Below are 21,164 nucleotides of genomic sequence, written 5' to 3' on the forward strand. Positions count from 1 at the left end.
ATTGAAACAAGAAGGTTAGTGTTAGCAAACCAGAATCCCAATTACTCTCCTAAGGCTAATGTGCCAAATGAACGTTGAAAACTGATACCCATCAGAAATGCTGACAAACAAGCTTCTCTACTCTGCTGAATTGTCTGTACATCACACATCATAAGCCTTGTTTTGTGCGGAGCGGGACAAACTGCAAAACTGAAAAAAGAGATGTCGTAAGAATATTTCACTGCAGAGAGCCAGCAGGAAATTCCAAACACTCCATGAAAGAATTAACAAAGTTTCTGGGGAAAGGATGTATGTAGTTTGCAGAGGAAAAAATCATAACATGCTTCTGAACTTTCAACCACAGGGCCTGGGATAAGGAAAAGAAAGAAGGAAGGAAGTGTGCCTCCCCTGGCTTTGTTTCTATTTATTAAACAGTCAAAAGTAGATTCCCAATGCGTAAAGTTGAACTCCAATATTATTTGTATAATATTTACATGGAAATCTTTTCATTCAGAATGAACTGATCATGTGACAGCATTTTTTAAAGCCTTGGATCTCTAAATAGTAGACATACTATAAATAAAAACAAATTACTTTACTAGGACAGATTGTAAGTAAAAATTGGACAGCGGGGATAAATAAAAAGGAACATATTGTGTAAAAAGTAAAGCACTTTAGATTTAGATGGATGTTTAGATGAATGGAATATAATGAAATAGAAAGTGTTAAAGCAATGCTTTCATAAGCATAATGAGAAATTAAACATCTTGTACTCACTAGAGCTTACTCCCAGGAATTGGGATAGAACTCCAGTAAAAGCTGAACTCAAATCACTTTTGTGCATCGTTGATTCAGTATTCCTTCAGAAAGATAACCTTAAGGATTAGACGCCTTTCTCTAACTTTAAAATACTTTGAGGTTGATCAAAGATACTGTACTAGACGAGCATTATCTTATCCATGAGGAAATTAAGGAAAAGTATATTGTGACGTAACTCAGCAAAAGTTATAGAAGTCCCTCCTAAGGAAGAAAAAACCTTCATATTTTTCAGGTAAGGACGTTTTAAACAAGCATGTATTTCATTCTTCACAAAATATTCTTATACCACTTTGAATAGTTGTCAAAATGGATTCCAATTTTTAAGGGATAAAATAACTGAAACGGCAGATTATTAAGTAAAAGATAACTAATCAATGGCATCATGTTCTGATGAAATCAATAAAAAGCAAATTTTAATTTTTAAAATTTTAGCTCTAAAGGCTAAAAATTTCTCTCCAAAAAAAATAGGTACCAGAAGCTAGGCTAATTTGCCAACAGTAGGTATAGCTGCTATCACAGTAGATGTCAATCATTATCTTATCAGTCAAGAAGTTTTCCCCAAAAATGTCAATTGTTGATCTGTTTATTGCATGTGCTCATCAATAAACAACAAAGGAAAATAACTGTAGCACAGGGTTGAAATGAGGGCACCTTGGTACTCTCTCACCTTGGTTGTTTTCTTGCAAATATACTAGTACTGATGAAGTTACCTAGTTTGGGTAATGAAACATTTGCAAGAAAACAATCAAACTCAGAGAGTACCAAGTACCACTTATAAACACTCGCCCTAGATCCACCCTAGACCCATATATTCTGCAGCAGCCTTTAAAGCCTATTATACAACATTATTTAATAGGAGACATCTCTGTAATAGTTTGGTACACCTTAATAACTGTATTACCAAACCATGGGTGTTGGCTTTATGTCTTTGTGGAACACCATGACTCTGATAACATCTACAGTATATATAGCAAGAGTGTCCTTTTCTTTTCAAATTAAATGAAAAGGATATTGCAGCTTTTTCATCTTGAAGGTAGAATTAGTGCATCCAATAATAAAGTCAAATCCACAAAAAACAGTCTGGATATAGGAACAATGTTGTTCAGAAGAAAAAAGTATTGAATTAAAATTTGCTTTCCAAAGTTTACCAAGTTCCAATACCTCTGCAATGAAGGTTTGATCATTCAAGTGTCTATCAATGTCATTCAAACTCATTCTCTGTTTGAATTGCTTTTATCAGGAATAGCAATCGGTTTTACAATCTTTTATTAGGACTTCCATAAACGTCTATGCATTATTTCCCCCCAAAATGTATAATCTTCAAACTTTACTTAATCAAGGGACCCATGGAAGAGACCATTCCCAGAGTTTAGTACTGTATTATCAAAATAGTTTTCATTTGAATAAATTTGATCCAGACAATCCCATGTTTCCATTGCTATAAGATAAGTTAACTAATGACATTCTAAAGAAATCTTTCAAAGTGTACCAGAAATATTTTTTTCAACTTAAGTTCCCTTCCATGTTTTTTTTCCCCTTTACTGTCCTGTTTATAAAAACATGTCCAAAGAAACACAGATGTGGAAGATTTTCTCTTATCTTCAGAAAACATTTTACAGTTTGGGACTGGGACCTAACACCCTCTTGGAATCTCAGGCATGCAATTCAGAAGGAAATAATCTTATAGAGAATAAATAAATAAGAATAAATAAAGAAGCCAATAAAGAATTCTATTCTATTCTATTCACTCTACTTTATTCTACTCCAGTTCAGTCCAGTCCAGTCCCATCTGATGGACACACATCTATATTTCAGCACACAGCCATGCCAGATACATGCAATGTCACACACTGTCACAGAGGGTTTCTAAGTGGTCAGTAGTTTGGCCAAGCCCTACCTAGAGAAAGAAAGAAGAAACCCGAGGCTTTGTTTTAAGCAATTGGGACTTTTTAAGGATCCCAGTTTGGGAGAGGCAAAAAGCAGCATTTCAACAATGTGACCCAACCTGTGGAGCTTGTACCTATTTTTGCAAATAACCGCTAAGCCCTTTCATTGCAAAATCCGCTCAGAACTATCAGCCTTCTTGGTCCAGATCCAGATCCAATTTGGACGGGGAAGAAGAGACAGACCCCGTTTTTCACTCATGAGTGGGGGGTGGGGGACCTGAGTCTTCCATGGGTCCCACGGATAAGCCGGGGTGATGCAATGGTTGGAGTGCAGCACCACAGGCCACTTCAGCTAACTGCAGTTCATATCTCACCATCTGCTCAAGGTTTGACTCAGCCTTCCATCCTTCAGAGGTTGGGTAAAATGAAGACCCAGATTGTTGAGGGGGCAATATGCTTATTTATTTATTTATTTATTTATTTATTTATTTATATTTATTTATTAGATTTGTATGCCGCCCCTCTCCGTAAACTCTTATTCTGTAAACCTGCTTAGAGAGGGCTATAAAAGCACTATGAAGAGGTATATAAGTCTAAAGGCTATTGCTATTTCATCTAACTGCTAGCTGTAATTCAGCAGTTCAAATCTCACCCCCACGGTTCCTTCCAAGTGGGTAAAATGAAGACCCATATTGTTGGGGGGGGGGAAATATATGCTGATTCTGGGAACCCACTTAGAGAGGGCTGTAAATTCACAATGAAGCGGTATATAAGTCTAAATGCTATTGCTACCTCACCTAGTTCAGCAGTTCAAATCTCACCACTGGCTCAAGGTTGAGTCAGCCTTCCATCCTTCCAAGATGGGTAAAATGAAGACCCAGATTGTTGGGGGGGGGGGCAATATATGCTGGTTCTGTAAACCCACTTAGAGAGGGCTGTAAATGCACTATGAAGCGGTATATAAGTCTAAATGTTATTGCTACCTCACCTAGTTCAGCAGTTCAAATCTCACCACCAGCTCAAGGTTGAGTCAGCCTTCCATCCTTCCAAGGTGGGTAAAATGAAGACCCAGATTGTTTGGGGGGGGGCAATATATGCTGGTTCTGTGAACCCACTTAGAGAGGGCTGTAAATGCACTATGAAGCGGTATATAAGTCTAAATGCTATTGCTATAAGCAGAGGGACCTCTGCTCCCCTGCACAACTTCAAAACACTTCCACCGACCCAACCCAAATCCAATAAATAAATAAACTCTCCCTTCTTCTCTCCCACCCACCCAAGCCAACAAGCCTCGTCGCCACAAAGGCAGCCCCAAGCCCCGGAGGACTTACGGACTTGGACTTTGCGATGGTCCAGGCGACCGGCGAGAGCCTTTAGGGACTGCAACCGGGCGCGGAGCCGGACGCTCCGTCTCCCCAAGCCGTCGGCTTCGCTCTGGATCCCGCTGAAGATGTCGCCGGCCCAGCGGGAAAGGTCCGAGAGCTGCCAGAGGAGGGAGACCAGCGAGCGGGAGCAGACTTCTTCCAAAGAGCCGAAGAGGAGCCCCGCGCCGCTCCGCCTGGCGGGCCCGTCTTTGTCCCTCGGCAGGCCGGCAGCGCCCTCTTCTTCCAGGCGGCAGAGCTGGAGGGGAGCCACGGTCCTCAGCGGGAAAGGCATCGTCGGGGCTTCCGCTTCTCCGGACGGGAAGCAACAGGCATCCAAAAAAAAACCCGAGCGGAGGCTTCCGCGCTGTCCCGCGAAGGAGGCCAAGCTTTTCCGACCCTCGTTTATTAAAAAGGCCGCCGGAGCGAAGAGCTGCTGGCGCGGCCGTGAGCCCCGTTAGCCCAGGGCCCGCAGCAGGGGAACCGCCGCAGGTACATCGCGCCCCGAAGCGAGCGTTATTGGGAAGAGTTTGGCTCGCCCGCCTGAGCTCGAGAGGCGCTGCGAAGAACGTGGCGGGGAGCGAGATCCTGAGCTCCGAACCGAAGGACCCGCAGAGGGAGAGCCAGCCGAAGTCGGGGCTAGAAGAAAAGGGGGTCTCGCTCGGCCGGTCTCCCCCTCCCCGAAGGCGCTCGGTCACCTGGCATTCCCTCCCGGCCGCCTTGCTTTTTTCTCTCCCAGCGAGCCGCGCTTCCACCCTGGGAAACCCGACCGGGCGGTGAATGGAGAGCGCAAAGACGAGGCGTCTTTCTTCTCCTCAGAAAACTGGCGCGAGAGCTTTCTTTAAGCCACCCCAACAACAATAACAACAGTCGAGGCCGCGCCGCCTACCTGCGGCTCTCCTCAAGCGCGAGTTACTCCTTGCCCCCGAGCCAGCCGAAGGTGGAGCGCCTCACTCTCTTTTCTCCGCCTTTCGCTTTAACTCTTTCTGCCGGTGGAGGTCAGCGGATCGCTCAGCCTTTGGGCTCGGTTTCCCCTTCGCTCCTTCCCCCCACCCCTCTCAAAACGAACTTTCTCCTCTGCCGCCTTTTTTTTTCTTTTCTGCTCGTTTTAAAAGTCCAGGAAAGTCTCGAGTGGAAAGTGGAAAGCAGTAGAAAATATAGAGGGAAATACAAGGAAATATATAGAAATATATAGAAACTTTTGTGCCTAATGTCTCTGTCCTGCTGTCTTATTATCCTTTCTATTACTAAGTTCTACTTATGTTATGTTATGTTATGTTATGTTAATATGTACTATAAAACTATACTTGTTTGACAAATAAATAAATAAATAAATTTAAAAAAATAAATATACAGAGAAAATATAGGGGCATGCATAAATGCAATAGCGTGCTTTCCATCCCCTGTCCTAATGTTTCTTTTCATTTTTTACTAGTATCATGTATATGAATATTATTATATCTTTACATACTTCCAATATGTGCTTGACTAAATAAATAAACAAACAAACAAACAAACAAACAAACAAACAATGGAGTTAATGCAGAGGTGGGCCAGACCGAAAAATACAGTAGGTATTTGGAAAAGGGGCAAAATAAGATACTGGTTTTTGAAATGTTGAATATTGAAAATGTATATGTATCTTATTGATATATTTCAAGGTGTAAAAAAATGAATTTGGGCAGAAGAATAAAATAAAAAAAGAAAGTCTCGGCCTTGTCATTTTAGGGCTCAAAGGCTGGTCCTTTTTCACAGAAGTGATCTTAGGCCAAAAAAAGAGAGTCCAGGTAGTCCTATATTTACAACCACTATTGAACACAAAACGTCTGTTGTTAAAGGAAACATTTGTTTGAGTTTTGCCCCATTTTACGCGACCTTTCCTGCCACCGTTGTTAAGGGGATCGTTGCAGTTGATAAGCTAGTAATGTAAGTAGTTGTTAAGTGAATTTGTCCTTCCCCAAGGTTGCCAAAGGTGATCATAAGACCTTGGGACACAGTAATGTTTGTAAGTATGAATTAGTTGCCAAGCATCTGAAGTTTGATCACAGGTTGTAAGTTTGAAAAATGGTCAGAAGCAGGGGTGAAATCCAGCGGGTTCTGACAGGTTCTGGAGAACCGGTAGGGATAATTTTGAGTAGTTTGGAGAACTGGCAAATACCACCTCTGGCTGGCACCAGAGTGGGATGGGAATGGGGATTTTGCAGTATCCTTCCCCTGCCATGCCCACTAAACCACACCCACAGAACTGGTTATTAAAAAAAATTGGATTTCACCACTGGTCATAAGTCACTTTTTTGAGTGCCGTTGCAACTTTGAATGGTCACTAAATGAACTCTTGTAAGTTGAGGACTACCTGTATAAATTTGGAACTGAATTTTTCTTGGACATTTGGTAAAATGGACTGAACCCCTAATGATGTGATGGAGGCAGTTTTAAGGATGGCTTCCCTGATCTTTTTTCTTATTTACTTATTTTATAGCTCACTTTTCAATCAGTAATGGACGGCAGAGCATCCAGGATTCCCTCCTATTATGTTCTGCAACAACAACCCTGTGAGGTAGTTTGAGTTTAGAGAAAACATCCCAAACCACCTAGTGAACTTCCATAGTTGACTGCAGTAATAGGGGCTCTTTCATTTATGTACATTTCTAATGAAGAGATAAGGCTTTTTTCCATACTACTAGAACCCCAGGAGGCAAATTGTGGTCCAGGGGAGGCAATATTGATGTCTGTTTTGATCTCTTATTCAGGTGACATTCTAGTATCTGTCATATATGTCATACCGTGCTCATTTGGACTGATGACCATACATGGCAGGCAGAACTTATTACATTATTGATTGATAGGTTTTCGCCATGAATCTTGAAGTTTGCAGAATATCTCTAAGGAGCTAGATGTATACTAATTCAAGCAGAGTAAGATAGATGGCCAATACATTTTATAAAGACAAATTCCTTGTGTGTCCAATCACACTTGGCCAATAAAATTCTATTCTATTCTATTCTATTCTAAATAAGTACTAACCATATATTATTTCTTGAAGCATCTTAGCTTTCTGAAAATAGGGGCATTTTAAGTAACATCTCTTTGAACCTTATGAGACCATCTGGCAGATACACTTGGAAGAAAACAAACATAGCAATAGCTCTTAAATTTATAGGGCTTTACAGCACTCTCTGGAAAGTTTACAAAGTCAGCATATTACTCCCAAAATTTAGGTCCTAATTTTACCGACCTCAGAAAGATGGAAGATTGGATCAATCTTGAGCCAGTCAGGATCGAACTTCTGGATGTGACCAAGGCTAGCCTGCAATATGCATTCCAACCATTGCATCACTCAAGAAATGGAACTATGTTTCTTAAAATATTAGTTTGCTCATATCTTCTGGAGGTAAAAACACATTCATTAAAATACTCGAATCTCTTTTGTTGCCTAGAATTGTGTTGGCTCACTCCTCAATTAATTGTGCTTAACATTTTCTATTCCTATCTTTCTGGCTCCATATTAGTAGTTATTAAATTACAAGGATTTTCTGAATTCTGATTAAGTTTCTCAATGTCATGAAATACAGTTATAAGCAACAGGCACCCAAAAAGAAAAATGCACTGGTGTACTTTAGCTGTAATCACGAAAAACGTCTGTTCTTACTTTAGGCATTTCAGCAAACATGTGTATGCATGTCTATCTCCCATACTTCAGGCAGGGAAACTGTTAGGCTACAGAGAGGATGTCAGAATCTCTGCCCAATCTTGAGTTTAGACATTCAAAACCAGATGTTTGTTACTTAGAACATCTAACCGTGAAGAAGGAATCATTCATAAAGGACATTCAGTTCAAGATTAGGGCTACACTTAATAACCAGTGAATACACATGGAAAAAAACACACCTGTCATTTTATCCAACCATATGTAAGTTTCAATTATATATATCAGCTAATCATGTTCTTCCTGGATAATGGCTCAGATGGTCATTATAGTTGGATTAGATGCTCTGGGATAAACCAGCATTACATTAGGGCCTAGGGGTCATAGATAATTAGTATAGAGCAGAGCTAGGGAACTCAAAGGCCTTGCATAGTCTGAGATTGCTGGAAATTTAGGGTAGCAGCATCAAACTGCTATCAATTTCTAGTACAAAGCTACCAAAGTTTTGCAACAGCACGTTTGAAAAGATTCCCTCTCCTTAATTTTTTAAAAGTAGCTAAAACTGGCAACTTGCTGCTTCCCATTTATGTCTTATGGCTATGTGGCTGGCAAATCATTCCTGAACTGTTTTAGTGTCATCCGAATTACTTTAGAAAATTTGAAAAATGCTTATTCTGAACAGGGTGTTAAACTCAAGGCCCATGGGCTGAAGGTGCTTAGATTTGGCCCATGGGGCCACCCTGGATGCAGTGAAGGAGTAGTCCACGGTGCCTCTGCCAGCAAAATCAGATCTCAGGAGGGCCACGCATGGCCCTGCCAAGCTCAGTTTTCACCAGCAGAGGGTTGCAGGAGGCTCTCACAGCCAAAAACTGAGCTCGGAAACCCATTTTCGCTGGCAGAGCACTCTAGTCACCACAGGCACCCCAGACATGTGACCTCAAGCTGACCATGCCTCCCACAGGGCTCCCCAAGTTCAAATACAACTCTGAATCGGCCCTCAGTAAAATTGAGCTTGACATCCCTGCCCTAGAGGGTCAAATGGCGCTCATCGTTATCTATTATGTGATGGAAGTGCTGATTAAATGCCTGGAGATTCTCAGGATCAGGAAGAATAGATTTAGATTGGATCCTTCTAAGATGGAATGGCTCAGAATTTGTGAAGAGGTGGGATTCAGCAGGTTCTTACCAGTTCTGGAGAACCGGAAATTTGGAGTAGTTTGGAGAACCATTAAATGCGACCTCTGACTGGTCCCACCCCCATCTAGTCTTTGCCTCCCGAGTCCCAGCTAGTCAGGAGGAAAGGGAGATTTTGCAGTAACTTTCCTCTTGGAGTGGGGTGGGAATGGAGATTTTACAATATCCTTCCCCTGGAGCGGGATGGAAATGGAGATTTTACAGTATCCTTCCCCTGCTATGCCCACTAAGCCACGCCCACAGAACCGGTAGCAAAAAAAATTGAATTCCACCACTGCCCATTTGTGAGTCTAAGAATTCCAGAGAATTGTGCACCTTTTCTCCCTGAATGGGATTCTATTACTCCACTTGGACTATAGTCCTAAACTCATGGCTGAGACCAACAGGCAGCTGAGTAGGAGTTTTGCCTTGTTCCATCTGGTGCACCACTTATAACTTATTCCTGGAACAAAAAGCTGAGTTCGTGATCACACATACTTCAATAGCTTCTCAGTTGATTACTGTAATGCATTCTACATTGAAGAACATTCAAAAGGTACACATAGAATGCTCGGTTATGCCCCGATATATTTGGATGACCCCACCCTACCCCTTGTTTGTAAAGCCCCATTGGCTGCCATTGGGTCTCCAAGTGTGTTTCAAAGTACTGGTTGTCACCTCAAAGATCCTACTTGGCTTCAGTCTTAGGTTATTTGTATGTCGCCCCGAGTCTACGGAGAGGGGCAGCATACAAATCTAATAAATAGATAAGTAAGTAAGTAAGTAAGTAGGTAGGTAGGTAGGTAGGTAGGTAGATAGATAGATAGATAGATAGATAGATAGATAGATAGATAGATAGATAGATAGATAGATAGATAGATAGATAGATAAATAAATATTTCAGAGGCTACCTTGTCAGCCATTTACCTCATTGTCCAAATAATTATCGTAGGGCCACCAATTTACAGGCTTCCTCCCTTTGCAATTGTCATCAGAGGTGGATTTCAGAAGCAGGCTTTTCCCATCAACATTTTCATTCTCCGGAACTCCTTCCCAAGACTCAGTAGGCTTTAATCCCTACTGTGCTTCCCAAAAAATAAAAAAATAAAGTAAACCTTTCCTTTTGGCACAGGATAAAGAGGGAGTGCCTGTAGTATCTTTGGTATATTTATATGGATTTTGCTTTTGTACTTATTTGACATTTCTGTTCTTTAAATAAATATTACTCTCCTAAAAACTCTGGGAATGGACAGCATACCACTATAATAAACGATCAAATAAACACATGACATCTGTTATCTTCCTATAGTCTGGTGCTGGGTTCTTTCTCCATGTATTAATTATACCACCAAAATCTTCAAACATCTAAAACCAGATACAGATAGCTGATTTAAAGTGACTAAAAATAAACTAAATTTAATAAGAAAGAAATAGATTAATGAGAAAGTATATTCATAGCAAACTAAATGGAAAAATGAGCACACTGTTCTTATATTCTCCCAGCATTGAGTCATCACTAATTTATTGTTAATTGTTGTGAAGTACATTTTCTAGCCATATGTCTTGGTGAAGCTAGTCCTAGTCATTGGGTGTCACAACAAGGACAGCCAATTCTTGCTGTCTTTGAGAACAGGCTAGCAATTTAGCTGATATTTTCAGTGATTCCAACCTAAATTCCAAAAGCAGAAGGAGGCAAGAGGGGGAAGGAAGGACGAGGGAAAAGGAGGAGAGGGAAAAAGGAGGATCAGGGGTAAAGGGTAGGGAAGGAGGAGGTGAAGCAGGGGAGGAAGAGGAGAAGAAGAATGATAATTATTGTTATTATCTCTTATTAAACATGAAACTCAGTCAACTGTACATTTCAACAATTGTCACAAATACTACTGACTGGTGATAATGGTTGATATGGGTTGCTGCCAGCGTCCTAGATATCAACCAAGTATCTTCTTAAAATATACAATATTCCGAATAGCAGCTTTTTGCAGTTCCGCTGGTGTTATTGCAGGAAGCTGCAATTTCTTATATGTTTTGTGAAATTCTTGGACATAGTACCAAGTGCCCTTATGACAATGGGTATCACTGTTACATGTGTCATCCATAGTCCTGTAGTTTCAATGGCCAGGTCCCGATATTCTGTAGTTTTTTCCAGTTCTTTTTCTTAGACTCTGGCATCTCCTGGTACAGCGATAGCAATAAACTGTACTCTTAGGCCCTTGACAGCTGTGATATCTGGTGTGTTGTGTTCCAAATGACGATCTGTCTCTATTCAAAAGTCCCACAAGATGATGATGATGATGATGATATTATTATTATTATTATTATTATTATTATTATTATTATTATTCACAAAAAAACCAGTAATTCACAGCAAATGAGATATATGTGCTGGATTTCGTATCACAATATCGCAAATCAAACACTTCCCAAGCATCTAGGACTGTGTGATATATTTTCGTATGATGCGTGCAGACCCAAATACGGTGGCCTTTTGCAACTGACAGATCGTGATTTTGTCAATGTTTATTGTTTTCAAATGCCTGTTGAGGTCTTTTGGCACAGCACCCAGTGTGCCGATTAATACTGGGAACACCTGTCCTGGTTTATGCCAGAGTCGTCGTAAGTCAATTTTAAGATCCTGATATCGGCTACGTTTTTCTTCAATTCGACTGTCACCTGATATGGCGACATCAATGATCCACAGCCCCTTCTTTTCCACAACCGTAAGGTCTGGTGTATTATGTTCCATAATAATAATAATAATAATAATAATAATAATTATTATTATTATTATTGTTGTTGTTGTTGTTATTATTATTATTATTATTATTATTATTATTATTATTATTATTATTAGCAGCCAGAATTAAAAAGTCATCAAAAGATTCAAAACATATCAGGAAAGACTTAATGAACTCAATCTATATAGTCTGGAGGACAGAAGGAAAAGGGGGGACATGATCAAAACATTTAAATATGTTAAAGGGTTAAATAAGGTCCAGGAGGGAAGTGTTTTTAATAGGAAAGTGAACACAAGAACTGGCTGCATAGCTAGAGGTATAACAACAGGAAGAGGGAGATTATGATCCCGCTATATAGAATGCTGGTGAGACCACATTTGGAATACTGTGTTCAGTTCTGGAGACCTCACCTGCAAAAAGATATTGACAAAATTGAACGGGTCCAAAGATGGGCTACAAGAATGGTGGAAGGTCTTAAGTATAAAACGTATCAGGAAAGACTTAATGAACTCAATCTGTATAGTCTGGGGGACAGAAGGAAAAGGGGGGACATGATCGAAACATTTAAATATATTAAAGGGTTAAATAAGGTCCAGGAGGGAAGTGTTTTTAATAGGAAAGTGAACACAAGAACAAGGGGACACAATCTGAAGTTAGTTGGGGGGAAAATCAAAAGCAACATGAGAAAATATTATTTTACTGAAAGAGTAGTAGATCCTTGGAACAAACTTCAAGCAGACGTGGTTGGTAAATCCACAGTAACTGAATTTAAACATGCCTGAGATAAACATATATCCATCCCAAGATAAAAATACAGAAAATAGTATAAGGGCAGACTAGATTGACCATGAGGTCTTTTTCTGCCGTCAGTCTTCTATGTTTCTAAGTTTCTATGTTTCAAATTGCAGATTGTACAAAGAGGCAGAACAAACAGGCCATATATACTGCTCGTGCAAGAAGATTTCACAAGATGATTATAAACAACAACATAACACAGTCAGCAAAATGATTCACTGGAACGTCTATTTGGAATGGACAAATGTGCTACTCTAACCATCAATAGAGGAAAACAATGAATGAATCAAGATGCCCTAACTTGATTCATTAACTGAAATAACATAAAGACTCTGGTTAAAGACAAACATTACAACACCTGGATATCCTTTAAGCTGATGACTTCAAGCACACGGAAGTCAAAAAGGTTAGATGTGAATACGTACATCATAAAAGTGAAGAAAGATAACCTTAAGGATTAGACACCTTTGTCTAACTTTAAAGTACTTTGAGGTTGATCAAAGATACCCTTAAAATTTACCACTCTTAAAATCCAAAAAGAGTGAAGGAAATCCCATCAAGGCAATTAGCACCTGGTCAATTCCAGTCATACACAGTAGGATATTGAAATAAGCTCAAGTAGAATTAAAAGCCCTGGATTAGAAGATGAAAAAACAATAACAATGAATCATGTCCTTCACTCACAAAGAAATGTTGATAGACTCTACTTGCCAAGGAAAATAAGTGGAATGTTGCAAATATACCAGACGTTTAAAAAGAGAAAAAAACAGCATTCAAAGAATATCTGAAGCAAAGTGAAAAAGAAGAAACTACTATATCCATAATGGCGAACCTATGGCATATGTGCCACAGCTGGCACGCAGAGCCAAGTCGTTGCCCAGCTCAGCTCTACTGTGCATGCATGCATGCTAGCCAGCTGATTTTCAGGATGTGTGGGGATCATCCAGAGGCATGGGGTGGGGCATCATCAGTACACTAATGATACCCAGCTGTACATCTCCACCCCATGTCCAGTCAACGAAGCAGTGGAAGTGATGTGCTGGTGCCTGGAGGCTGTTAGGGTCTGGATGGGTATCAACAGAGAGGTGGGCAGGGTCAGCCAGCCCTTGCAACTACCGGTTTGACGAACCAGATATAAAATTAACATCCAGTTTGCCAAAACCAGTCTGAAACGGCTGAATCCCACCCCTGCCCGTATTCAAATTTTTATTAAGTACTATTGTATAATTTTTTTTGCAAGATTATATTTCCTATCATCTGTTCTTGCCCTCTCTATTAGCCCTGGCAGCGGCCAGCCATATCGCTATACCACATTTGGGGGATGGGGGGGAGCAGGGTTGCTTTCAATTTGCCATATTGTAATAACGTCCCTGCTTATGTACTTCGAGCACTTCTTTTATAACTTTCTTTGCTGTAGGAATGCAGACTCCCTGCATGCTTGTTTTATCATATGGGTCAGTAAACTAAAGTCCTGGAACAGTATGTCCCTATTCCAGTAACCTAAGGGCCTGGAACAGTATGCCATCCTACATTAGGATGTCTTCTTCAGTTTTTGGTCTATCCCGTTCAAAAACAAGAGATTACCGTATTTTTCGGAGTATAAGATGCACCTTTTTCCTCCCCAAAAGAGGCTGAAAATTCAGGTGCATCTTATATTCTGAATGTAGTTTTTTCGAAGCTGTTTTTTTCCAGGCCTAGCTTCTCAGCTCTTACCTTGCAGGCTCTTTCATTGTTACTCTTTGCGAAGAATGCTTTCCAAGTCCTAAGTCTTTGCAGGGTTTTTTTCATTGCTCTAACTCAGTGATTTTCAACCTTTTTTGAGCCGCGGCACATTTTTTACATTTATAAAATCCTGGGGCACACCACCAACCAAAATGACACAAATAAATAAATAAATAAATACATACATACATACATACATACATACATACATACATACATACATACATACATAAATAAATAACCCCCTCACATATACAATCCCATGTAACATCCCCTTATAAATACCTGTACAGTCAATCATCAATCATCCCTCCTGAAATTTATACTACTGTCTCATTTCTGGGTACTTCTCCTGTCTTTCCCCCTTTTCTCTCTCATGTTTCTAATTTCTCTCTCTTCCTCCCTTTTTCCCTCATTCCTTCTCTCTCTCCCTTTCTCTCTCTTTCCTTTCTCTCATTCCCTTTCTCTCTATCCTTTCTATCTCTCACTTGTTCTTTCTCTTCCTCCCTTTCTGTCTCTTTCCTTTCTCTCATTCCCTCTTTGTCTCCTGGGGCTGACTGCGGCTGCCCTCCACCCCCCACCGCGGAGGGAAAGCATTTGGCATCGGCACCGCCAACACCCCCTCCAGGAGCAGCAAAAGCCTCAGCAACGGAGCCGAAAGGGAAACGGCGCGATCCGTCACTTAGGCTTTTGCTGCTCCTGGAGGGGGGGGAGGATTTTCTCCTCCCCACCCCCCCGGCAGCCAAACGTCGCTGAGGCTTTGGGCATCGGCGCCTTCCCTTCCACGAACAGCAAAAGCCTCAGCGACAGAGCCGAAAGGCAAACGGCGTGCCCCGTCGCTGAGGGTCTTGCTGCTCGTAGAGGGGTGGCGCTGATGCTCCCTCTCGCCGCCCCCATCTCCCCACGACCGCCTGGGGCTGCTGCAGCCGGCACGCTCCCGCTCCCACCGCCAGTGCCCTCCCGCCGGGCCCAAAGGACACTTGCCGCCGACGCCAGGAAACTCCAGCTGGGCGGGGCGCTGCCGGTGCCTCCGAGCTCCCACTCGCTCTCCTTTTTCCCGCCTTCCTTCTTTGGGGCCCAGCAGGAGAGCGCCAGAAACCGCGGCAACGGGCAGGAACCGGGGGACAGCTGCGAGTGGGAGCTCGGAGGCACCGGCAGCGCCCCGCCCAGCTGGAGCTTGGCGGCACACCTGACTGTGTCTCGCGGCACACTAGTGTGCCGCGGCACACCGGTTGGGAAACGCTGCTCTAACTTGCTCCAAATGTTTCTTTCCAACCCTAACCAGGTGCTAACGATGTTCCTAGCTCTTACCCACTTGCAAGTACTTTCATTGTTACTCTTTGCAAAGAATGTTTTCCAAACCCTGTATTTGTAGATTTTTTTCATTGCTCTAACTTGTTCCGAATGTTTCTTTCCAGCCCTAACCAGGTGCTAACAATTTTCCCAGCTCTTACTGGCTTGCAAGCTCTTTTATTGTTACTCTCTCTGAATACAGGTTTTTTTAAGCCCTAACCAGGGGATAAAATTATGTGCTGAAGCTGACCAGACTAAGGATGCTAGCTAGATGAATATCTGGTAAACAGATTCTTTTCCATATTTTCCTCCCCAAAAACTAAGGTGTGTCTTATACTCCCGTACATCTTATATTCTGAAAAATACAATAAATTGGATGGAAAGTTGTTTAAGGAAATGGTTCTTAATTCCTTGAGGGGCCCTGAAACTTTGTACGATGGTCTCCATTGGGGTTGAGAGGGGGAGAGCATTAGAACCCTTGATAAATTTTGCTCCCTTCAGTGAGTCACAGGAAAATAATCTGTTACATAGCAAACCCATTTACAGTATTTTTCTTCCATTCATGTTACAGTTCTGTCTCTTGAAAATGTGGCAGTACCACGAACACAATAACATGGATTCAAAGCAGCATTTGGCAGCACACCAAGAATACAACTGTAACCAGTGCATTGATAAAATATAGTCTAAGATGGAAGAGGGGACAGGGTGGGGGAGCAGGGACCACAAAGACTGCAGTGAAGGAAACAAACAACAATACTTTTTAGCTTACTGTTACATTTGTCTCAATCACTGCCCTGCTGACTGCCTATGGTTTTCTACAGGGTTTCTCTCCACAAAAGGGGGGAATCCCCTCACCAGCTGTTCTTTGAGAGTGCATGAGTGTCTGGGACGTACATATGTTTTCTTCCAAATATTCACAAACATAGTGGTTTGCAATTGTCTAGGGACATCTGTACACACATAAAATTATTGTCAAGCTCGGAGTAGATGTATAGAATGGATAACCACAGCCCATCTTCCATAATAGGAAATGAAAAACCATACAAGTAAAACATGGAACCAGGGATTATGTTTTCCTTTATTGTATAAAGGAAATAAATACTGTATATAGTATAAAGTTTATAAACTTTATACACTTTGGATAAAATGAGAAAAGGTTGTACACATGTTGATACCGTGTTTCCCCGAAAATAAGACAGCATCTTATATTAATTTTTGCTCTCAAAGATGTGCTACGTCTTATTTTCAGGGGATGTCTTATTTTCCCCCCAGTGAATTGTATCCTGCAGCAAAAACGCATCCAAACACGCAGCCGCATGTTGGATGCGTGTTGGATGTGTTTTGAATCTGATTGATGCAGTGTTTAGGGATGCAATTTATGGACCGCAGTGTTATATATGTTCTGTTTGGGAATGTTGTGAAATGAAACGTCTCCTACGTCTTACTTTCGGGGGATGCCTTATATTAGGCAATTCTACGAAATCTCTCCTATGTCTTACTTTCGGGGGTGACTTATTTTCGTGGAAACAGGGTATGACTGTACAAGACATTATTGTGCAAATTCTCCCTCAACCATTACCATGCCTGCCAGGAGTGGGTTGTTGCCGGTTTGGACCAGTTCTTTAGAACCGGTAATGGAAATTTGGCACTGCTTGTTGCTGTGAGTGCTCCTGTACACCTCAGGTCATGTCAGATTCTGGGGAGGATGAGCCAGGCCCTTCTGGAATCCCTGGGCCAGGCAGGTTGCCAGCTGATGCAGAGAGTGAGAGTGAGGGAAAAAGTGACCTGAGTGAGCCTGAGGAACCACTAGAGGGGGGCTGATATGACAATGGGGGAGTGGTCCCAGTCGGAAGGTGAAGACATTAGAGTGGGAAGTCAGTGGACAGACCCTTGCTATAGGAGATTTGTTGAGAAGGCAAAAGGAATTGCATAATAAAATGCAGACTTAGCCTCTTTGGGGTATGATGTCACTTCCAGGCAGTATAAAGGCAAAGGATCTTGGGAAATTGGGCGTGGAGTTTCAATGTCATTCAATGGAAGAGATGTGAGACTAGGGGGTATGATTGAACAAGGCTTTGAAACCATGATTTCTGCCTCAATAAAACACATTCTCTGCTGGATGCTTCATGGCTGGGACTTCGGTGGGCAAATTCATATGCTTAAATGATGAATGGACTTGTTATCCAAGGAATGCTGATTAGGCCGAGTTTGGTGCCTATCCCGGATATTGTTTATGTTTAGCTCTGAAGAAAAAGGTAACTCCTTTTAAAAGTTTAAAATCTACTTTTTGTTATGTGTGCTTATATCAATAGTTTGATTTATTCATAAAATAAAGTCTTTTTGAGTCAGTGGTGTCCCTCCAAGGGCTGTGCACAGAATACTTGCCAAACTGGCAGCGATGACCGGTGGTCCACGCTCCTAAACAAGTCATCCAGTTACAGCAAATTGTAAAAAAAAACCCTCTCTGAGCATGCACAAAGGTTTCTGCACAATTATTTATTTATTTATTTATTGTTTGTTTGTTTGTTTGTTTATTGATTGATTGGACTTGTATGCTGCCCCTCTCCGTGGACTTGGGGTGGCTCACAACATATAGCAAAAACACAACAGTACAATTAATATACTAAAAGGTTCTTAAAATTCTAACTTTAAAACATTCATTTTCATTCATTCAATAATCAGACTAACAACATTCATTGCACATGCACAGAGGGTCATGTGGGACATGGGAAGGGACGCGCGTGCACAAAATGTGCATTTCCATTGCAATGCAAACTGGTGGGAAACGTAAGTAGAATCCACCCCTGATGTGTTATAATATTCATGACTGGGAAAACCATGTTAATAAGGTTAGCCAATGAATAGGCATAGGAACTAAGTCAGAAGCGAAAAATCGGTGAAAATCGCCCAAATCTCACTCACGCGAAAGTCCTCACGCGAGATTTTGTTTGCTGTGCATGCGCAGAAGCCAAATCTCGCATGGAGGTCCGTGTGTACCCAGCGGGGACGCGCAGTCCCAGAATTTCCTACCGGAACGGAGCACCTGACCTTACCGGCTGCTGCCCACCACTGATGTATGTCAGTGTCTGAGTTCACAGATGGATGGATGGATGGATGGATGGATGGATGGATGGATGGAAGGAAGGAAGGAAGGATGGATGGATGGAAGAATGGATGGATGGATGGATAGAAGGAAGGAACGAAGGATGGATGGAAGGAAGGAAGGAAGGAAGGATGGAAGGATGGATAGATAGATAAGATAGATAGATAATAAATAATATTGAGTGTCAGAAATAAGTTCATTTCTGAAGGTAATATCACAATGCAAGTAAATGGTTTGTAATCATGAGAGAGGCTGATGTAAACCATAATCAGCATGTAATAATGGGTTTGCTAATTGTGCTGCAACCTGATTGGCTGTATCCTATATAAGAAGGAACACCCTTGCATGGGTGTGTTTTTTTACAGACTGGTTTGTTACAGAGAGTGGTTTGGTATAGAGTGGTTTATAATTTAGTGGTTAGTGCTTAGTGGTTGTAGTGGGGGATATTATAAGAATTATGTGAAAGTATTGTATGATAATTTATTTAGAGAAGCAGTTTGATAAAAGAGAAATAAATATATTTTTACAAGAAAGCCTGCTGCTGTGTTTCATTGAAGACTTCAATTAGGTGTAGTGATTAACTGTGGCTACTTGGTGGGTTAATTTCCGTGTGCGCACAACTCTCTCTGCCCAACAGGTTATGGGCCAAGTGGCTATGCCTAACATTGAGGTCCCTTGAAAGAGACAATCCACTTCGGGAATGTCGGTGTCACTGTTTTTCTTGCTTCTGCTGTGTATTGGAGTTGAAACTTTTCAATAAAAAGAAACAACTCATTGAAAAAGTCTATTTACCTAACCTTGACATACAATTACTGTTCCTTTTTTTCAGCAGTTATTCAGAGCAGTTGTTAGAAGAAAAAACTCCACTCCTGTACTCGCCGGTGACTCACTACAGGTTCCAGTAATTGTTCTTGCGCAGGGAAACGTTGAACTGCATTCCACTTAAAGCAGTTTAAATAAAGGTTTACTTACAGAAACAATGCATGCAACTCAAGAGTTACCTTTGTATTTATTTCAGTTCAAGTTGCATTGCTGCCCCCTTCGTGGAACACATGTAGTATTTATTGTTGTAGAATTTCCCATTTTGAAATCTAATATAGCTAATGAATTTTACAACAGTGCAATTTGCATTCTCTCTGCCTTCCCCTCATTCTATTACTGGACTAAGCTTTTTATGGAAACTTTTACATGCAAGCAGCAGCAATGGATAAGAATGACATGTGATTACAGTATTGTTTTTTGAAAAAAGACCAAGAGTTTGTTACTATATTGAAATAACTTCTTGGATCTCAATCTGCCATGATTCCAACTACAAAGACTCTGCTCAGAATTCTTTTGATTTTCCCAGAAAACTGCAATCACCATCAAAATTACACATTGGCCGGTTCAAATCCTTTCTGTCTGTAACAGAATAAACATGGAATGGCAAGTAATTCACTGCCATGACAGTGTAGATGGGTGAAACTAGCCACACCTACGTATTCATTTTTATGTCATTCTTTTTTCTAAAAACAGCAACTGGTTTTTACTAAATGTATATACCCAGGATGACCAGCAACTCTGGGAAATTAACAAGTTAAAATTATGCAAGAAAAACATTCTTGTATAAGAGTACTTCATCCACAGCATTACTGCAGAAATAATTTTGAAAGTTCTGCTAATCAAGGTGAATCGATGTTTTAAAAAAATGATGGTGGTGGTGGTGAGACAGAGAAAAGAGGAATAAGGGGGATGTTTGGGATTGGACTCATTGCCCCAGTTGGAAGAGAGAGCAATGCCTGCCCTTCCTAATGAAAGTGAGCCTCACGCCAGTGTTCTTCTCCAACCTGGTTCCTACTACCTTAAAATTCCCACCTAGGCAATATCTATTGCAGCAGGGAGATGATGGAGCTATGAAGTGATGCATCCTAACGAAAGCAATAGGACTGTGACCGCTGTAGAGGTTTCTATTCCAGTTGAACCTTTATCCCTGAGTAAAAAGGTACAAATAAATACAGGTCGATCAATGTCCAACACAGGAATGAAGGGGGGAGAGACAAAGAGGGAGAAATAAATAAATAATAAATAAATAAGGAAGGAAGGATGGAAGGAAGGAAGGAAAGAGAAAGGAGAGACAGGAAGATAGAAAGGGAGAGAAGAAAGAAAAAGAGAAAAAGAAAGAGAAAAAAGGAAGAAGAGAAGGAAAAGGATACAGGAAGCGAGAAAGAGCGAGAGAAAGAGATATAGAAAGACAGAAAGATACAGAAAGAAAGAAAGAAATTTAGAAAGATACAGAAAGAAAGCAAGAGAAAGAGAAAGCAAAATAAGAAAGTGCAAAAGAAAAAGAAAGAGCGAGAGAAAGAGAGATACAGAAAGAAAAGAGAAAGATACAGAAAGAAAAAGAAAGAGAAAGAGCGAGAATAAGAGCGAAAGATCGAGAGGAGAGAGATACAGAAAGAAAGAAAGGCAAGAGAAAGAGATCGAAAAAGATACAGAAAGAAAGAAAAAGAGAAAGAAAAAGAAAGCGAGAGAAAGTGAAAGATACAGAAAGAAGAAAAAGATGCAGAAAGAAAAAGAAAGAGAAAGCGCGAGTAAGAACGAAAGAAATAGCGAGAGGAGAGAGAGAGAGAGAAAGAAAGAAAGAAAGAAAGAAAGAAAGAAAGAAAGAAAGAA

The 21,164-nt window shown here is 41.0% G+C and overlaps 1 protein-coding gene across 2 annotated transcripts in view; it reads right to left on the bottom strand.

The window, feature by feature from the left end:
- The window catches only part of NHSL1 (NHS like 1), a 179,978-nt gene extending 175,067 nt beyond the window's left edge, over nucleotides 1–4,911 (bottom strand). For both annotated transcript variants that reach the window (XM_070733606.1, XM_070733603.1), the window contains exon 1: nucleotides 4,016–4,911. In XM_070733606.1, the coding sequence (XP_070589707.1) occupies nucleotides 4,016–4,340 (325 nt within the window). In that variant the 5' untranslated portion in view covers nucleotides 4,341–4,911. The remainder of the gene's footprint in view (nucleotides 1–4,015) is intronic.
- Nucleotides 4,912–21,164: the final 16,253 nt, after the last annotated feature.

Source organism: Erythrolamprus reginae, chromosome 1 (genome assembly GCF_031021105.1).
Source record: "Erythrolamprus reginae isolate rEryReg1 chromosome 1, rEryReg1.hap1, whole genome shotgun sequence".
Taxonomy (NCBI): domain Eukaryota; kingdom Metazoa; phylum Chordata; class Lepidosauria; order Squamata; family Dipsadidae; genus Erythrolamprus; species Erythrolamprus reginae.